Below are 13,948 nucleotides of genomic sequence, written 5' to 3' on the forward strand. Positions count from 1 at the left end.
ATATTGTGGCCATACACTGAATTTCTCTACTATTTTAAGCTCTCTCCTGATCATAAAGATCCTAAGATTTCAAGAGGGCTCTCTCATGGACTTTCACTGCATCAGAAAGGGAGGGAGTGCTGTCAGTTGCTGGGGATGTTCTGGCCTTAATCACATGGCTAAATAACTCCTTGCTTTTCCAGTGACTTCCATCAAGTGATGTTGACTGCTCAGTCTGGAAGCTTCTGTGTCTGTAGAAATCTTTTCAGGGTGTTGATGGGGTTGGCAATAGAAGGGATTTTTTTCCAAATTCCATTTACAATAAGTTTTGTATTTGTTTTATGTATTATTTTTTTCCAACTAGCTTTTTCCTATGACCAGCTTTCCCTTATTTTTGCTTTTCTGCTGCAAAGCATCTGTGGCTGAAGAGGAGTTTTTTCCTAAGAACTGTTCTCCCGTGCCTCTACACAGATTCACTTTCTATTGGTATTGCCAAACATGAAAATCTAGGGTGACAGTTACCAAGTCATACTGACGTTGCTTCTCATCCTGCAGAGAAGGCACTACTTTATGCAGTCATAGGTAGGAAGGTGCTAAGAATAAATTCCGGATTTCCTATTTGACCGGGGACTGCAATGCAATAGTAATCCTATGCTAAATTCATGTCTTGTGATGAAGTGGCAGGCACCGTATTCACTTAAAAGTCCCTATGTTCAAATGCATCTTTCAGTGTATAACACCTTACAGTATAATTTTGCCCTGTCTGAGAAGCATAGATAATCTGTTAAATGCTGACTTCTTTCCCCTGCTGTGTGTCTTCATGTAACAGTTTCTCACCCACGGATAATAAATTTGCTACATGCTCTGACGACGGCACTGTTAGAATCTGGGACTTTCTACGTTGCCATGAGGAGAGAATTCTTCGAGGTATGTGTACCAAAAGTACTGATTGGGGTATTTCAGGAGGGGGAAAACCTTTTTTTAACTAGGTGTTCACAGTACAGAAATATCAGCTTGTCTACATTTTTGTTTTACATCCCTATCTTAAATCCTCCAAACAATTTTTTGTTTGGCTGCTGTCGTAGGTGCCTTAAGCTCAGACTTGCAGTTCACAATGGCATTACTTTCTTTACTGTCCACTTAAACTCTTAACGATGGAGGTAGATAGAAGGACATTTTTCTACCCCTATTGTTTTTCTAGGTCAGCAATACATTTACCTTTCTCCAGGCTTGAATCTTTGTGACCGCTTTTCCTTCAGAGCACACATTTTCATGTTGAGGATTCCATGCTTTTCATGGGAATGCCTTTCATTCTGATTTACTTGGAGGCAAGGTAGTTGCTGTTTCTCAGCTCTTAAGAGAGGGAGAGCTTAGAGAAAACAACTGCATTTTGATCGCATCATGCATAGCACATGCGAAGGATCCTAGCTCAGTAGTTTTCAGTCCAACATCTGTGTACACTAACTTCCGGTGCATTTCCGCTGATTGTGTAGAGCTTGCTCCCTCTCTTGCTGCAGTCTTACTGAATTGCAAAAATAGTTTTTGACAGCTATTCCTTTCTTGCAGAATACATCAAAGGTATATAGGAAGAGAATATATAAAAGGGTGCCTTGAGATTGGGGATTGTAGGCACGTAGAGAAACTGCAAAGAAGATATGCAATGAAAACACGGAATTAAGCTTCTAGGTGTTTGAGCTCGTTCACTGCTTTCCCAAACTATGGATTTTTCTTTTCTCTTATGAAATAGACTCTGTTTCTCTTGACTCTTAAGCTCTTCTTTTACTAATGTACTACTTTCAAACGCCGCCACCTTGAAAAGATACTGTGCTCCAGCATTCTTGCAACAATGATTTTCTATTGGAAGCTGTGTATAGGCATTACTGTAGACGTGTCCTTTACAGGAGCTGACAAGCGAATTTCTAGGTGGTATCATTTAGATTCATTATTCCGGGAGGACCCAGACAGTATTGGGACGTTTTGCTTGATGCTTTACAAAAGAAGTCGTTCTGCACTATACATGTGCTGTATCCTCCTCCAGGTTTGTACTTAACTACTCACCTAAATTGTGTGGAGGAAATGGGGATTGCCTGCACACACAGTTGTCAAGATTACAATAAACTCAAATTCTCATACGTTCTTAAAATGTTCGGCGTAAAGTGGAAGGAGTGAAGCATTTAATGTACACCATAGAAAACAGAACTTACACTACCTTTCCTTCTGTTACATTGTGTACTTGAACACTGTGACCACATCTTAAATAGAACTATGCTTTAATTTCTTGTAGTTTATATATAATCACAATCTGCAATTTTTAGTTGGCAGAACAGCTGTCTAAAGAAAATCTTTGCTTCTACTTGTACAATGTACCCACAGTATACTTTGTTATATAAGTTGGAAATATTTTCAAAACTTCACATCTCTGGATAAAATTAGACAGGCCAGGTTACTTTGTTTCTGCTGCTAGATAAGCAAGGTCTGCCAAGTAAAAACACCAAAAACAAAACAAACACAACCAACCAACCAAAAAAAAAGAAACAACCTAGAAACGCATACACTGGGTGTTTGGGGAGTGTGGGGGGAATGTTTCTATAAAACATACAAGTTTAGTTTTGGCTTTATTCCCTAGCACTATTTAAGTGATCAGAAGACATATTTGAGAGAGCTGTATGGGAAACACTTAAATAGCTTCCTTGGTGAAAAATACAGACTTTCATTAATTATTTGGAGTCTAGTGTGTATGGCTTTCAGAAACTGATCTTCAGCTTTTTGCTTTTCCACATGCATTTTGCCTTTAGGTAATACTTTGCTTAGTACAGCCTTAAAAATCTGAATTATTTTGTAATTGCCCTTCCAAATTTACAGTGATCTGCAAATTAAAATTCTGGTGGCGCTTCACTATACTTCATTATGTACAAAATTTTTTTATATCAAATACCCTGATAAATGGTTTTTATTACTTTCACAAACCATGTTTCAGCTGTTCTGGTTAACATTGATGCTGTGAAGTTTAAGTGATACTACAGTATAGTTCAGATAAAAAAAAAAAATCACTTAGTATGTTATAGTACTCTTCAGGTTATCTCACTCAATTACAAATTCAAATGAAATTGTCAATTTGCAGTCACATGTATTCAAAAGAAGAAAATGTACCACTCAGGGATAAAACAAATATATCGTTATTGTACTTCTCTATTTCTTAGTAGCCAATTAAGGAATGTAGTTTAAAAAAGCAGACTTAACTTTAATGCTAGAGAATGCTTTTAAAGCAGTTCTACGAAGAACTTTAAAGGTAGTGGGATAAGCTTTGGTATAGAAAGGAAAATATTCTGTGGACTTATTATAGACACTTCTGTTTGCACTGGAATCAACTGATACAATTTATTTCCATTATTGAATGAAATGGTTCCCTTTACTCAAAAGTGGTCTAAACGAGCAATTCTAGTCATAACTTCTAAGGGTTGAGAAAACAAATTGGAAGTGGTAAATTATGTGGGACTTCTTGTTTTAAAGGTTTTGCTGGAGTTCTTTCAGCTGTCTGCAGCAGGCTACACAGCGTAGCTAAAAGCTACATACAAGCTAATAAATAATACATATGAGCTAAATCATTCATTAAAGACATTTTCTGCATGAGGCAGAACGTTTTACCTGTCCAGCTTCCTTTTTGGTCAAAATGAAAATAAACAGTGCACCCTGTTTTGTTCTTCATACATAAGCCATAAGTTCTGGATCCTTTTTCTTTAACCTTCCTAAGAGACCCTTTGCTGCCTAGCTTTTCACTGATTTATGTTGCTTTCCTGCTGTTTCTACCATTGTGGCTTTCTGTATGGGGGTTTTCTGTTTTGTTAGGAGTATGTGCAAATCAATCAAGCCACTTTTTAATAACATGAAGAAGTAAATAGGATAAAAATCGTCCATTCTTTGGGGAACCATCCTTAAGTCAGTCATCTTAAAGTGAATTATCTTGCAAGAGTTTGAAGGTGGGGGCAATGGCATCATGTCAAAGTCATTTATCTTCTTGCTTCTCCTCAAACTAATTGTGGTCTGTCTTTTCTCTTGAAGCAAAGCTTTTGTTCAAATTCTGCACCAGTAGCTTCTGTCTATGTTAATTTCTGTAATGTTATTTTAAAATGATGGTAACAGGTATATTTGGTGTACTTGCTAAAAAGCACTGGTTGGAATTTAACTTGTTGAAAACAATTTAAAAAAAAAAATACGAGGGCATATGAAGCAGTCAATGGAATATCAGTATGTTGTTTTCATGTCAATAGTCTGTGACTCTGAAGGGCATTTCCTGTAATGACACATAACAAAACACTGTTTGATCTTCAGTCTAAGCGACTGCAGTGAAGTTAATGCCAGGACTCATATAAACAGTTCCCAGTTCTGTGTGAACTTACATGTCAATGGCTTTTAATAGTGCTAATTACACCTGAAACATTTTTTTTGAAAAAACATATTCATCAAGTGAAAGCTTGATGTCCCTTTTTGTTTATCAAGAAATTAATGTTATCAATGAGTTGGCAGGTGGCGGGGGATCTCTGGGTATTGGGTCTGTGCTTTTGTATTCCTGAAAACTTTTTAGGTAGATTATTTGTGAACATGTGATTTCTTAATTACTTCCAGCATGAAACCATTGGTTAGGAGGCTACAAATTCAATTTTCAATGTTGTCAATTTCATTGTCACTCCTTCTTTCTTTCACACTGATGCACGCAACATCTAGTTGAAATGGATACTTGTGAGAACTGTAAGGTTCTCATTCTGAAGTCCAGGTTAGCTGTGTGTTCCCAGGCTTCAGAGGTTTTCTGGCTTAAATAGATCTTTAGGAGAAGGTGAGTCCAGCTCTCTGAAGGATGGTGACCCAGGATTTAAGATGTTTTGTAGACAAATTTTCTGTTTTTTTTTTGACTGGAGAACAGAATAAATTCTCTTCCATCCAACATAGTAGATGAGGCAAAAGATTTTTCTTAATTTAACTTGAACAATGAAAAGCAATCATGATTCCTGTATGTTCTTGCTGGATTTAAAATTTGCGGTTTGTAACAGTACATAACTTCTTGCCAGTGCATGCTTTACTCTTATAGAAAGTCTTTTTGCTTTTATCTTCAATAACATTGTTCTGCCAAGAACTTCTTGTTCAGGCTTAACACCAGTCTAAAACCTCCTTACCAACAAAACAACACATATGTTGTGTATGTGCACACTTGAAATCGCTACAGTTATGGTAAACTATATTATTTCTCATTTGCTCACAATATCTGCAAAACGTATCTCCACAGCTATGATTTTTTTACTTCTTTTCTTCCTTCCTTCTACTCTGTTTTTTGGGTCTTCATAAACAAATGAAATATCATGTAATGTCTCTAATTGTTTAAGTAGCTTGTACTGGTTGTATACTCTGAACTTTCTGCCTGTAGGTGAAGGATCTCTTCATAGTTCTTGCTATCTGCTACCTTATTGAAATGGCAAATCTTGTACTTAAATTTTGGAGATGTGTTCAGTAGATGAAAGGAACCTGAGAACCAGAACCATATCTTCATATTAGTCCTCCAATTTTAAACGTTAGTAGCTAACTCTTAGCCTTGAAGCAGTGTAGCCTCAAATTGTTACCTTTTCCTGGAATGTGATAGAACTCTGTATTGGATGATGTAAAAGAAAAGATGGAAATAGCAGTATCGAGATTTCTTTTTCCCTCTCTTCTATATGAGGTTTTTCTTCTGTTTTTGTTACATTTGTAGGGATAGAAAACCCAGCAAATTCAAGAAATGCATTTATGCTGATGCTGTGTAAAGAAGGCAAGTCCTTGAATTTTTGAACTTAAAAAAAAAAAAAAAGGTATTTGAAATGTGAGTATAGAATCAGTTAAAACTCTTCTTTGTTGTTGGGCTTTAGAATGCCAGTTACACTTCAGGTCTTTGATCTTTGTGAATCTTCATTGCCAAAGCAAATTTTGGGATGGGATGAGGGTGGGGACTAGGTTGCAGCTAAGTCTGTTGAGGTACAGTTATACTCCAAACAGCTGTGCATCAAACTTCTCATGTGTTCTAGACACAAATAATGTTAGGGATCTCAGTAGGATGTTAATAATGACTCTGTGATGTGAGGGTCTCTTCTCCTCTTCACAGTGTTCAGGTGATTTTTGCTCCATCTGACATATTTGGGTACTTCTGGTCTGCTATATGTGTAGTGCCGGCCCTGATGCTTCTTTTTTGGAGTTGTGCAAGGTTCTTGACCCAGTCTCAGTTGTCTGCTACCATTCACTTTTTAATTTCATTAGGAAACCTCTCAGTTGCCTTTGTGAGATTGAGTTAGAAATACTGTACACAATTTCCAGCTTCATCAGTGGAAGTCATCAAGCAAAATGTATTTTCCTAGTGTCTTTTCTTTACTCTTTTCCCAGAGTTAAGTAACACTAGGGATTTGGAATGTGAATAAAGATACTTCCTTGAGTTCATAAACTGTATCAATCATTCTGATGCTTGTTAGGATGTACTTGTATAGTCCATGTGGTCGATGGGAAGAATCAAACCTCTTCTGGCATGAAGCTACTAAAATATGTTCATGTCACCTCATAACTCAGTTTTATTGCTGAATGTGCCTTTCAATGCTACAGCATCTTGGTTTTCTCTATAGGAGATTTTATTAAAATACCGAGTTCTGCTTGTATTGAACATAAATATGTCTCTCTGGGAGTTGAGAAACTTCCTGCTATGTTGGCTTCTATTGGGTTTCTATTTGAAAAGTGTTCCGTATTGAACAAAACCCTTTGTTTTGATCAACTACACTTGAGTTCCTTGGTTTCTATGACTAAAAGGCGGTGGTTAGGAGGTAGCTTCATGATGCTTTTGCTCTGATCCTAAAGCAGCACCAGGGGAAGTGAGAATATCAAAGACTGCTCTTGGGGCTTTCTGTCTCTGACAAGCCTGTAAGGTTTTGGTCTTTATTACAGTTCTGTTCTGAATTATGGTTTAAGTACAACATTCGAAGTCTTACAGTTCTGATTTTCATCTAGAATCTAGTGTTGAGTTACCAAAAAAAAAAAAAAAATTCATGAACTAGCAATATGAAGGATTCTCAACTGATGTATTAGAGATCATGAAAGATAAACCACAGCACCGTGCTTTAAAAAAAAAGTTAGCAGACACTTCTGTCAACGTTTTCATAATACAAGAATGAAGAGGCACTGTGTGGGAATGGGATTATTTTGGATTCAGCTTTGAAATTATTTTTTTCCTCCTGGTAAATATCCTGAAGTTGAAAGTTGCATAATCTGTCACATGGAGTCCAAGGGCAGATCTCACACTAAAAGAAGGTTATATTTGCTAATCTATTCTGTTAAGCTTGGAGGGAATGTTGGAAAACCCTAATGTTTCACAGGACAGCCAAGTCTTAGCACTGTTGAGATAACAGATGCTCATAAAAGAAGTTATGTAATTGTGTCAGTAGGGTTTCTTGCATCTACTTCCTTTTTTGTGTTTGGTAATTACAGGGGGTAGGTGAATACTGGACTAGGTGAAAACTTTCATGCAGCTTGTTAGTATAAATACTTCAGTGGTGAGAACTTCACTGTTACTTGTTGTGACTATATTCAAAACGAATATGATATGTCGCAACACTCTGCATAGTGTTCAGGATCTCATCAACGGTGAGAACCATTGATGCAGGTGTGTTTTATCCTAATGTTCTGCTTATTGTTTTTGAGAGGAAAAGCAACACTTTAATCAGATTTCATTTATATTAATGAAAAAAATCCCAAACTACATAGGCATTTAAATACTGATGCTAAGATAAAAACATTTTTGCTTTCTCTGTGCAAGTGTAATTGTTGAACAGAATGTGGGCTGTATGCAATTAGGAGTGGTAGCTTCCTTATAGCTACTCACTAGTAATAGTCATATTAAAGGTTCTTAGCAGAAACAAAATGGTCTGGAGTTACTCTTACAAAAGTGTTGTAACTCATCTTCTGATAAAATCTTACGTGGATATGTACTCAAAATCAGGCACTTCTTTTTTTTAATGGAATCTAGACTAGATTCCTACAGAAATACGCAATTTCCGAAGAAATATCAGAGGTTGTCAAAAAAAGAAAATCCTCATCAGTGCATAGAAGCTTTCCTTGCAGGCCTCTTGGTTGTTTGTTTTGTTTTGTTTTTTTTTTCTTGTGTGTGTGGGTTAAACAGACTTTTTAAACCATCCTGTAGTTACTGTACTCAAAAACTTCTGTGCATCTAGGCAAGCATAGATTTTACCAAGCTTTTGATATTTTATTTCACGTAATTTTAATTGCATGCTTAAATTACCTGGTATATTAATCTCTGAGTGATATTCTGACTTTAGTAGTGAGAGAGTTCAAATTTTATTATATGAATAATATTGTAGTTATGATACTTAACATTACATGTTCATAAGGACAGCCAGGCACCGGAAGATAGGGGGAAAGCTTGGAAACGTTTTCCCTAAAACACGGTGGCTCTTTTTTTTCTTTCATACTTGCCTGACCTTATCTTCTCGTGAAAAAAAAAAAAAAAGTTCTGCTCGTCGTGTTGCATTTGTAGGAAGACACAGAGCCAAAGCTGAAATTGGGGTGCATGCTGAAACGGGATTATGGAGCAGACCAGGAGAAAGGGACTGATAAGAATCCTGAAGTGGGGAAATAAAAAAAAAAAAAAAAAAAAAAAAGGAGGGGGTGGGAGGGAGGTGAAAAGTACACATACACGTACTTTTTTCACTAATATCTTTAAAATTTTATTTTCTGTGTCATGACTTTGAGAGACTCGAGTGTGAGTGCAGTTAGGAACACATTCTGTACTCATTTTGGCAATGAGTTTGGAGCGCTGTTTTAGCGAATGATGCCATGGCTCCTAGCTGTAAAGAGATAAAGCTCTCAGTACAGGTTTATTCAAAACTCAAGGTTTTTATCACTCCCTAAGAAGTGGTGTGGATTCTCTTTTTTTTTTTTTTTTTTAGAGTTTTGTTGATCTAACATCTTTAAAATATCTAATATTACTAGACTGAAGGCCTTCTTTGGATTGCTTCGTTTGCTACATATGCAAAGCACACACGTGCTGCATAGTTCTGCAAAAAGTGATTGGTTAGATTAAGCATGCAAACATGATTAATCAACATTTCTTTTCAAAGCAGAATGCCAGAACATTCCAAGTGACAAATTCATTTTACATTGAAAATCCAAACTGTTATTTAATTTTGCTACTTCCAGATAAGGATTTTTTAATGAAAAGAAAACAATTCTGAGGGGAAAATATTTTCATTTCTACTGCTGAAAGTATGTGTGTGCATGTGTATTGCAGTTAAAGTAACTGACAGAAATTTTATAAATTCAAATTTGATAGAGGAAAGTATTTTTGCACTTTTTTTTCTGTAAGTTAAATGCTGGGGCCGTTAAGTGTCACCTTCCAAAGAAGCACAGTCTTAAGGATCAGCAATTCAGCCGTATAGGAGAAAGTTACAACTTTAAAAAATATTTTCTTATATGAGAAATTTTACAGATTAACACTTCATCAGTTCCAGAGAGTTTAGTTTACTATTTGGAATGATTATATTGATGAAAGCATCTGATACTTCTAGTTCTGCAGGATGATATTTTCATACAATATTTAGTCCTTCAAGTTCTGGTTTATGTGATACTACCAAAACACAGGTTAGTTGTATTTTTCTTTAAAATGTATCTTCTTAATGTTTGTCATATTGTATATAAATTAATTTTAGTAAAGATATGTAGGTAGATAGGTAGAGCTATTCCAGAAGATAGCTACAGCCACATAAGGAAGTGGTTGTATCACTTCAGAATATTTTTCTGGTGTAGCCAAGCAAGGTCTGCAAGTATCTTGTATATATTGTCTTGGAAGATACAAGGTTATATTTAAGTAATTCTTCGTAAACATTGTATAATACTCTGTTTTGACCATTCATTTGACACTCATAGTATGTAGGTCACCAAAATAAGCTTTGAAAAGGAGCGTATGATTACTATTTAAATATGAGCCTGACCTGAGAAACTGGAAGTTATCAGTAACAGGGGACTGGAATATGAACAAGATGCTCCTACCATGTTCCCAAAATCTCAAAGTAAACTTATTTGCATTCAGAAAAGCTGAGGGATGTGTTCCCTTGCCGTCTTAAAATTGGGAAAAGTATGCTTTAGTAAAAAAAAGTAAACCCTGCTTTCTGGTATGTGATGTCAGATGCACATTTTCTATCTACCACATGTGGAATAATGATTTTCCTTGCCTTTTTGTTTAGAATGATGGAGAGAGAACATCTGATATTGCATTAAAATCTTACTTTTTAAACTTCCATCACTTTAAAAAAAAAAAACTTCCTGTAAACACGAAGTCATAATGCTCAAGAAACTAGCTTAACTATAACTGTTCTAGTCCTCAGAATATAAGATGAATTGGGGGAAAAATGTAGCTCAGGGTGTAGATTCTGTTGTTATTAATAGTAATTTCTAGACAGTGTTAGGGAAAATTAAGTGTAAATATTTATTAAAAAAAAAAAAAACATTTGAAATTCTCATTATAGCTGACTTTCTGTCCTCTCAAAGGCGATCCTATTCTGGTTTATTTTTCTGTGTGCCTCAAGATTTAAGGAAGGCATGGCTTTGATAAGTATTTACTCTTCTCAGGTTGAGAATTTACATAGCAAGACTTTTTCATTGATCCTGGTTTAACACAAGGCCTAATTTTCGTTGAGAACTATTTTTCATCAAAAGCTGATTTTTTTTTCCAATTCAGTATGAATTGGAAAATTCATTTCCAATTCCAATTTCATATGAAAGTAAAACATTTTCTTTTGAGAAGAGAATTTCCACAATTCTTTTATATTTAGAGATACGTAGCACAGCTTGATGTATAATTGGTATTCACAGGTAAGTAACTTACCATTTAAATACAAGTCTAAAGTTTGAGTTGAAACTCTTTTGATGTTCCAGGTATGTTGCCACTATGAAAATAAGTATTATGGATAAGTTAGTAGTTCTTAAAATGTATATACACACACACAACATCTCTCTCCTCCAGTCCAGTGGAAAGCACATTTAAAATCCCATGTTTACTTGGGAGATTTTTCATGTTTTTTGCTATTCTCTTACTGGTGTAATGAGAGCTTAGCAGAATTTTAGATACTGTGCTGTCTCTGTCTCTAGAGGCTTTCGAGGTGAAACTGGATAAAACCGTGAGCAACCTCTTCTGACCTTATAGCTTTGAGCAGGAGGTTGAACTAGAGAACTCTGAGGTTCCTTCCAACCTGACTTATACTCTGATCTTATGATACTGAATTCCATCTGGCAAAACAGAGGGAAAGAAAGGAACAAAAAATCCTAATGATTTAATTTTTAATTTTACTTCATTGTTCTGTATACATACCTACATATTTCAGTCAGTATTTATAAAGATCTAGCCTTTATAATATTACCCAGCAGCACACTTTGTATTTTAATATTAGTTTTCTGCGTCCTTGTTTGTGTCCAAATTATCTGGTCCTGAAATATATTATGTATACAGTGTTGTAAAGCCTCAAAATATGTGCAAAGGTAAAACAGACTGCTTTCAAAAAGAAATTAGATACTGCTTTACTCTTTAAATTGAATGAGCATCATTTTGCCTATCTACTTTGTTATTACTGTTCTTGAAAGTATATTTCTCTAGAGCATCTTTCTAAGTTCTGCAGAGGAGCTATAAGTAGACCTCTTATGTTTGTAAACATCATTCTTTCTGAATAGGTGAAATGGGTGTTAAATATATTTTTTTCTCTCGAGCAACAACATAAGGATGGTCATGACCAATTCAGTACACTATCCCAAGTCCTGACTGTCCTTTATCTCTAAGACAAAATATTTAATTTTCACGTTTAGGCATATTAACAAAGACTGTAAAATATTAGAACTTTGAGACTGTAAATAATCTTAAATAGGAAATCAGAAGTTACTTTGTCTTGAAATATGCTATTTCAAGCACTTGAAAAGTTCAAACTATATTTACTCTGGTGTTTCCATTTTTCTCTCAAAAATTCCATGCTTCTGAAGGAATAACACAAATTCAAAGAAACTGAATTTGAAGTGCCATGTGGAGAAACTGTGAGAATCCTTATGGGTTAGTAAAGATGAGTTTAGAAAGGAATAAGCACATCAAAATCTGTAGATGTAATTCTTCCTTCTGAATTGTAATTACTGACAAACAGTTGCACATGAGATAATTCGTGGGCAGCTACCAGACACATTTATATACAGCATAGTACGTGATGATTCTATTTTCTGAAGATTGACACGGTCTGCTGTTTGGTATGTTGCAGTGTGTTACTGCTGGCTGTTTGTGCCTGGTCAATAAGAATCCTGCCTTTTTCTTTAGGCCTACCTTTTTGTCTTATTCATACAGGATGCATAGGCAGAAATAATACTTTAAATTAGACCAGCTGGTGTAGTTAGAAAAAAAGATTAAAATAAAAATGAAAAAAAAAAATCCACACCTGTCCTAAGGACTCTAGATTGCTTCATTTTAGGTCAGCTGACATAGCTGGTATTCATCAGGTGTTGCCTTTTTCCAGCAGATCTCACTCTGTGGTCTTAAACTCTCACTGCAACAGTTACATCTTGCTTTGCTAGCAGGAACTGCACCTACTTAAGGTGAATGTATAAGGCGTTCTCTCTGTCAATGCATATAGTCCCATAATCATTATTAGTTTGCTATTTCCTATTCTAGTGGTTAGGAATATCAATAATGTCAATGAAAGTGCATTTCTGTAGATCACTTTCTCCATTGGGAAGTCCCTGTTCTCCAGAGACTTGAAAGTAAGCATATGGTATCGAGACTAGGAAAATAAAAAGCTAAATTTGCTCAGACACCTTTTTTATTACGTTAAATTGAGTTATGCTCCACAGTTGTAGTCTGGAGATCTCTGGGCAAAGGTAGGTTCTCTTTCACACCATTCAAAACTTACCAGGAATATTATTTGCTTCCAAAGAAACGGAGAAAAAATATCATTCCTATCATCTATGTAAACATTTCTGTAGAATGTGTTACACTTGCTGATGATTTAAAACCAGGCACTTATAAAAACATAATCAGAATTTTTAATGCTAATGTTAAACTTAGAATTTGTGTTCACACTACAAAAATTGGAACGGTAGAGGCTTTAAATAGCAGGTGTTGTCCTGCCGTTTTTGTAGATATGTAACTGCTGCTTCCTGTCTGCAAAAAAAATCCTGCTTGCTCAAAGGCTTCTTCACATGCTGTGTGCTTCTCTCCAGCTACCATTTTATTTTTCCTGCATCAAGGAATTCTTCAAGAAATATACAGTCTTCCTTCCTAAGAGCACTTAACTGCATATGTTTCGGTCTCCATTTTCATCACAATGATCTCTGTGCCCAGTAAGTCTAGATGGAAGTACTGGTAATTAAATCTCTGTTCTGCATGATGGTCGAACTTGCATTGGTGTCTGCAGAACTCATCCTAACAGGTATCATCACTGGAGCATCTAGCAAGCCATAGCGCTTCACTGAAACTTAAAGAAGGTTCTAATAATAATATTTTACTCCATAGAAATTATTTACCAGAAATACTAGAAGTTATTTTTAGCCTATTATGAAATATGTTACGGAACAAATTATTGTATTTGATTTTTTTTGCAAGATGTCAAAATGCAAGTAAGGAGTAAGCATTAGGCAGGTTTCCTTAAGAAATGCTTAGGAAGATTTCTTAAAGCTGTGTACATCACAGCTATCTAACAAAAACAGTTTAGTAGACATATCTGAAAATGAGCAATATGGGGAGTTGTTATTAGAGTTTAATGTTAGATTACTAATAGGGGACTTTGCTTAGAAATTTATGTTGAATTTAGTAGACATGAAGAACATCAGAATATTTTTCCTGCCACGTCTACTCTTTGCAATCCTTGCGCAGACAAGAGGACTCATGCGTAGGAGTGAAAAGCAAATTAATGTTTTCAATTTATTA

The 13,948-nt window shown here is 35.5% G+C and overlaps 1 protein-coding gene across 11 annotated transcripts in view; it reads left to right on the forward strand.

Annotated features, from left to right (window-relative positions):
- Positions 1 to 13,948, forward strand: part of WDR33 (WD repeat domain 33) — a 68,195-nt gene that overhangs the window by 22,320 nt on the left and 31,927 nt on the right. For 9 of the 11 annotated variants that reach the window (XR_014588414.1, XM_083849370.1, XM_083849373.1 and 6 more), the window contains exon 7: positions 809 to 906. Coding sequence is in view for 10 of the 11 variants with exons in the window: in XM_083849370.1 (XP_083705496.1) it covers positions 809 to 906 (98 nt within the window). In the remaining variant the exon portion in view is untranslated. Of the gene's footprint in view, positions 1 to 808; positions 907 to 1,545; positions 2,931 to 5,716; positions 13,946 to 13,948 lie in introns of those variants that run through there. The other 2 variants (XM_083849376.1, XM_083849372.1) reach the window with 2 other exon arrangements.

The sequence above is a fragment of the Anser anser genome (genome assembly GCF_964211835.1).
Source record: "Anser anser genome assembly, chromosome: 9".
Classification (NCBI taxonomy): domain Eukaryota; kingdom Metazoa; phylum Chordata; class Aves; order Anseriformes; family Anatidae; genus Anser; species Anser anser.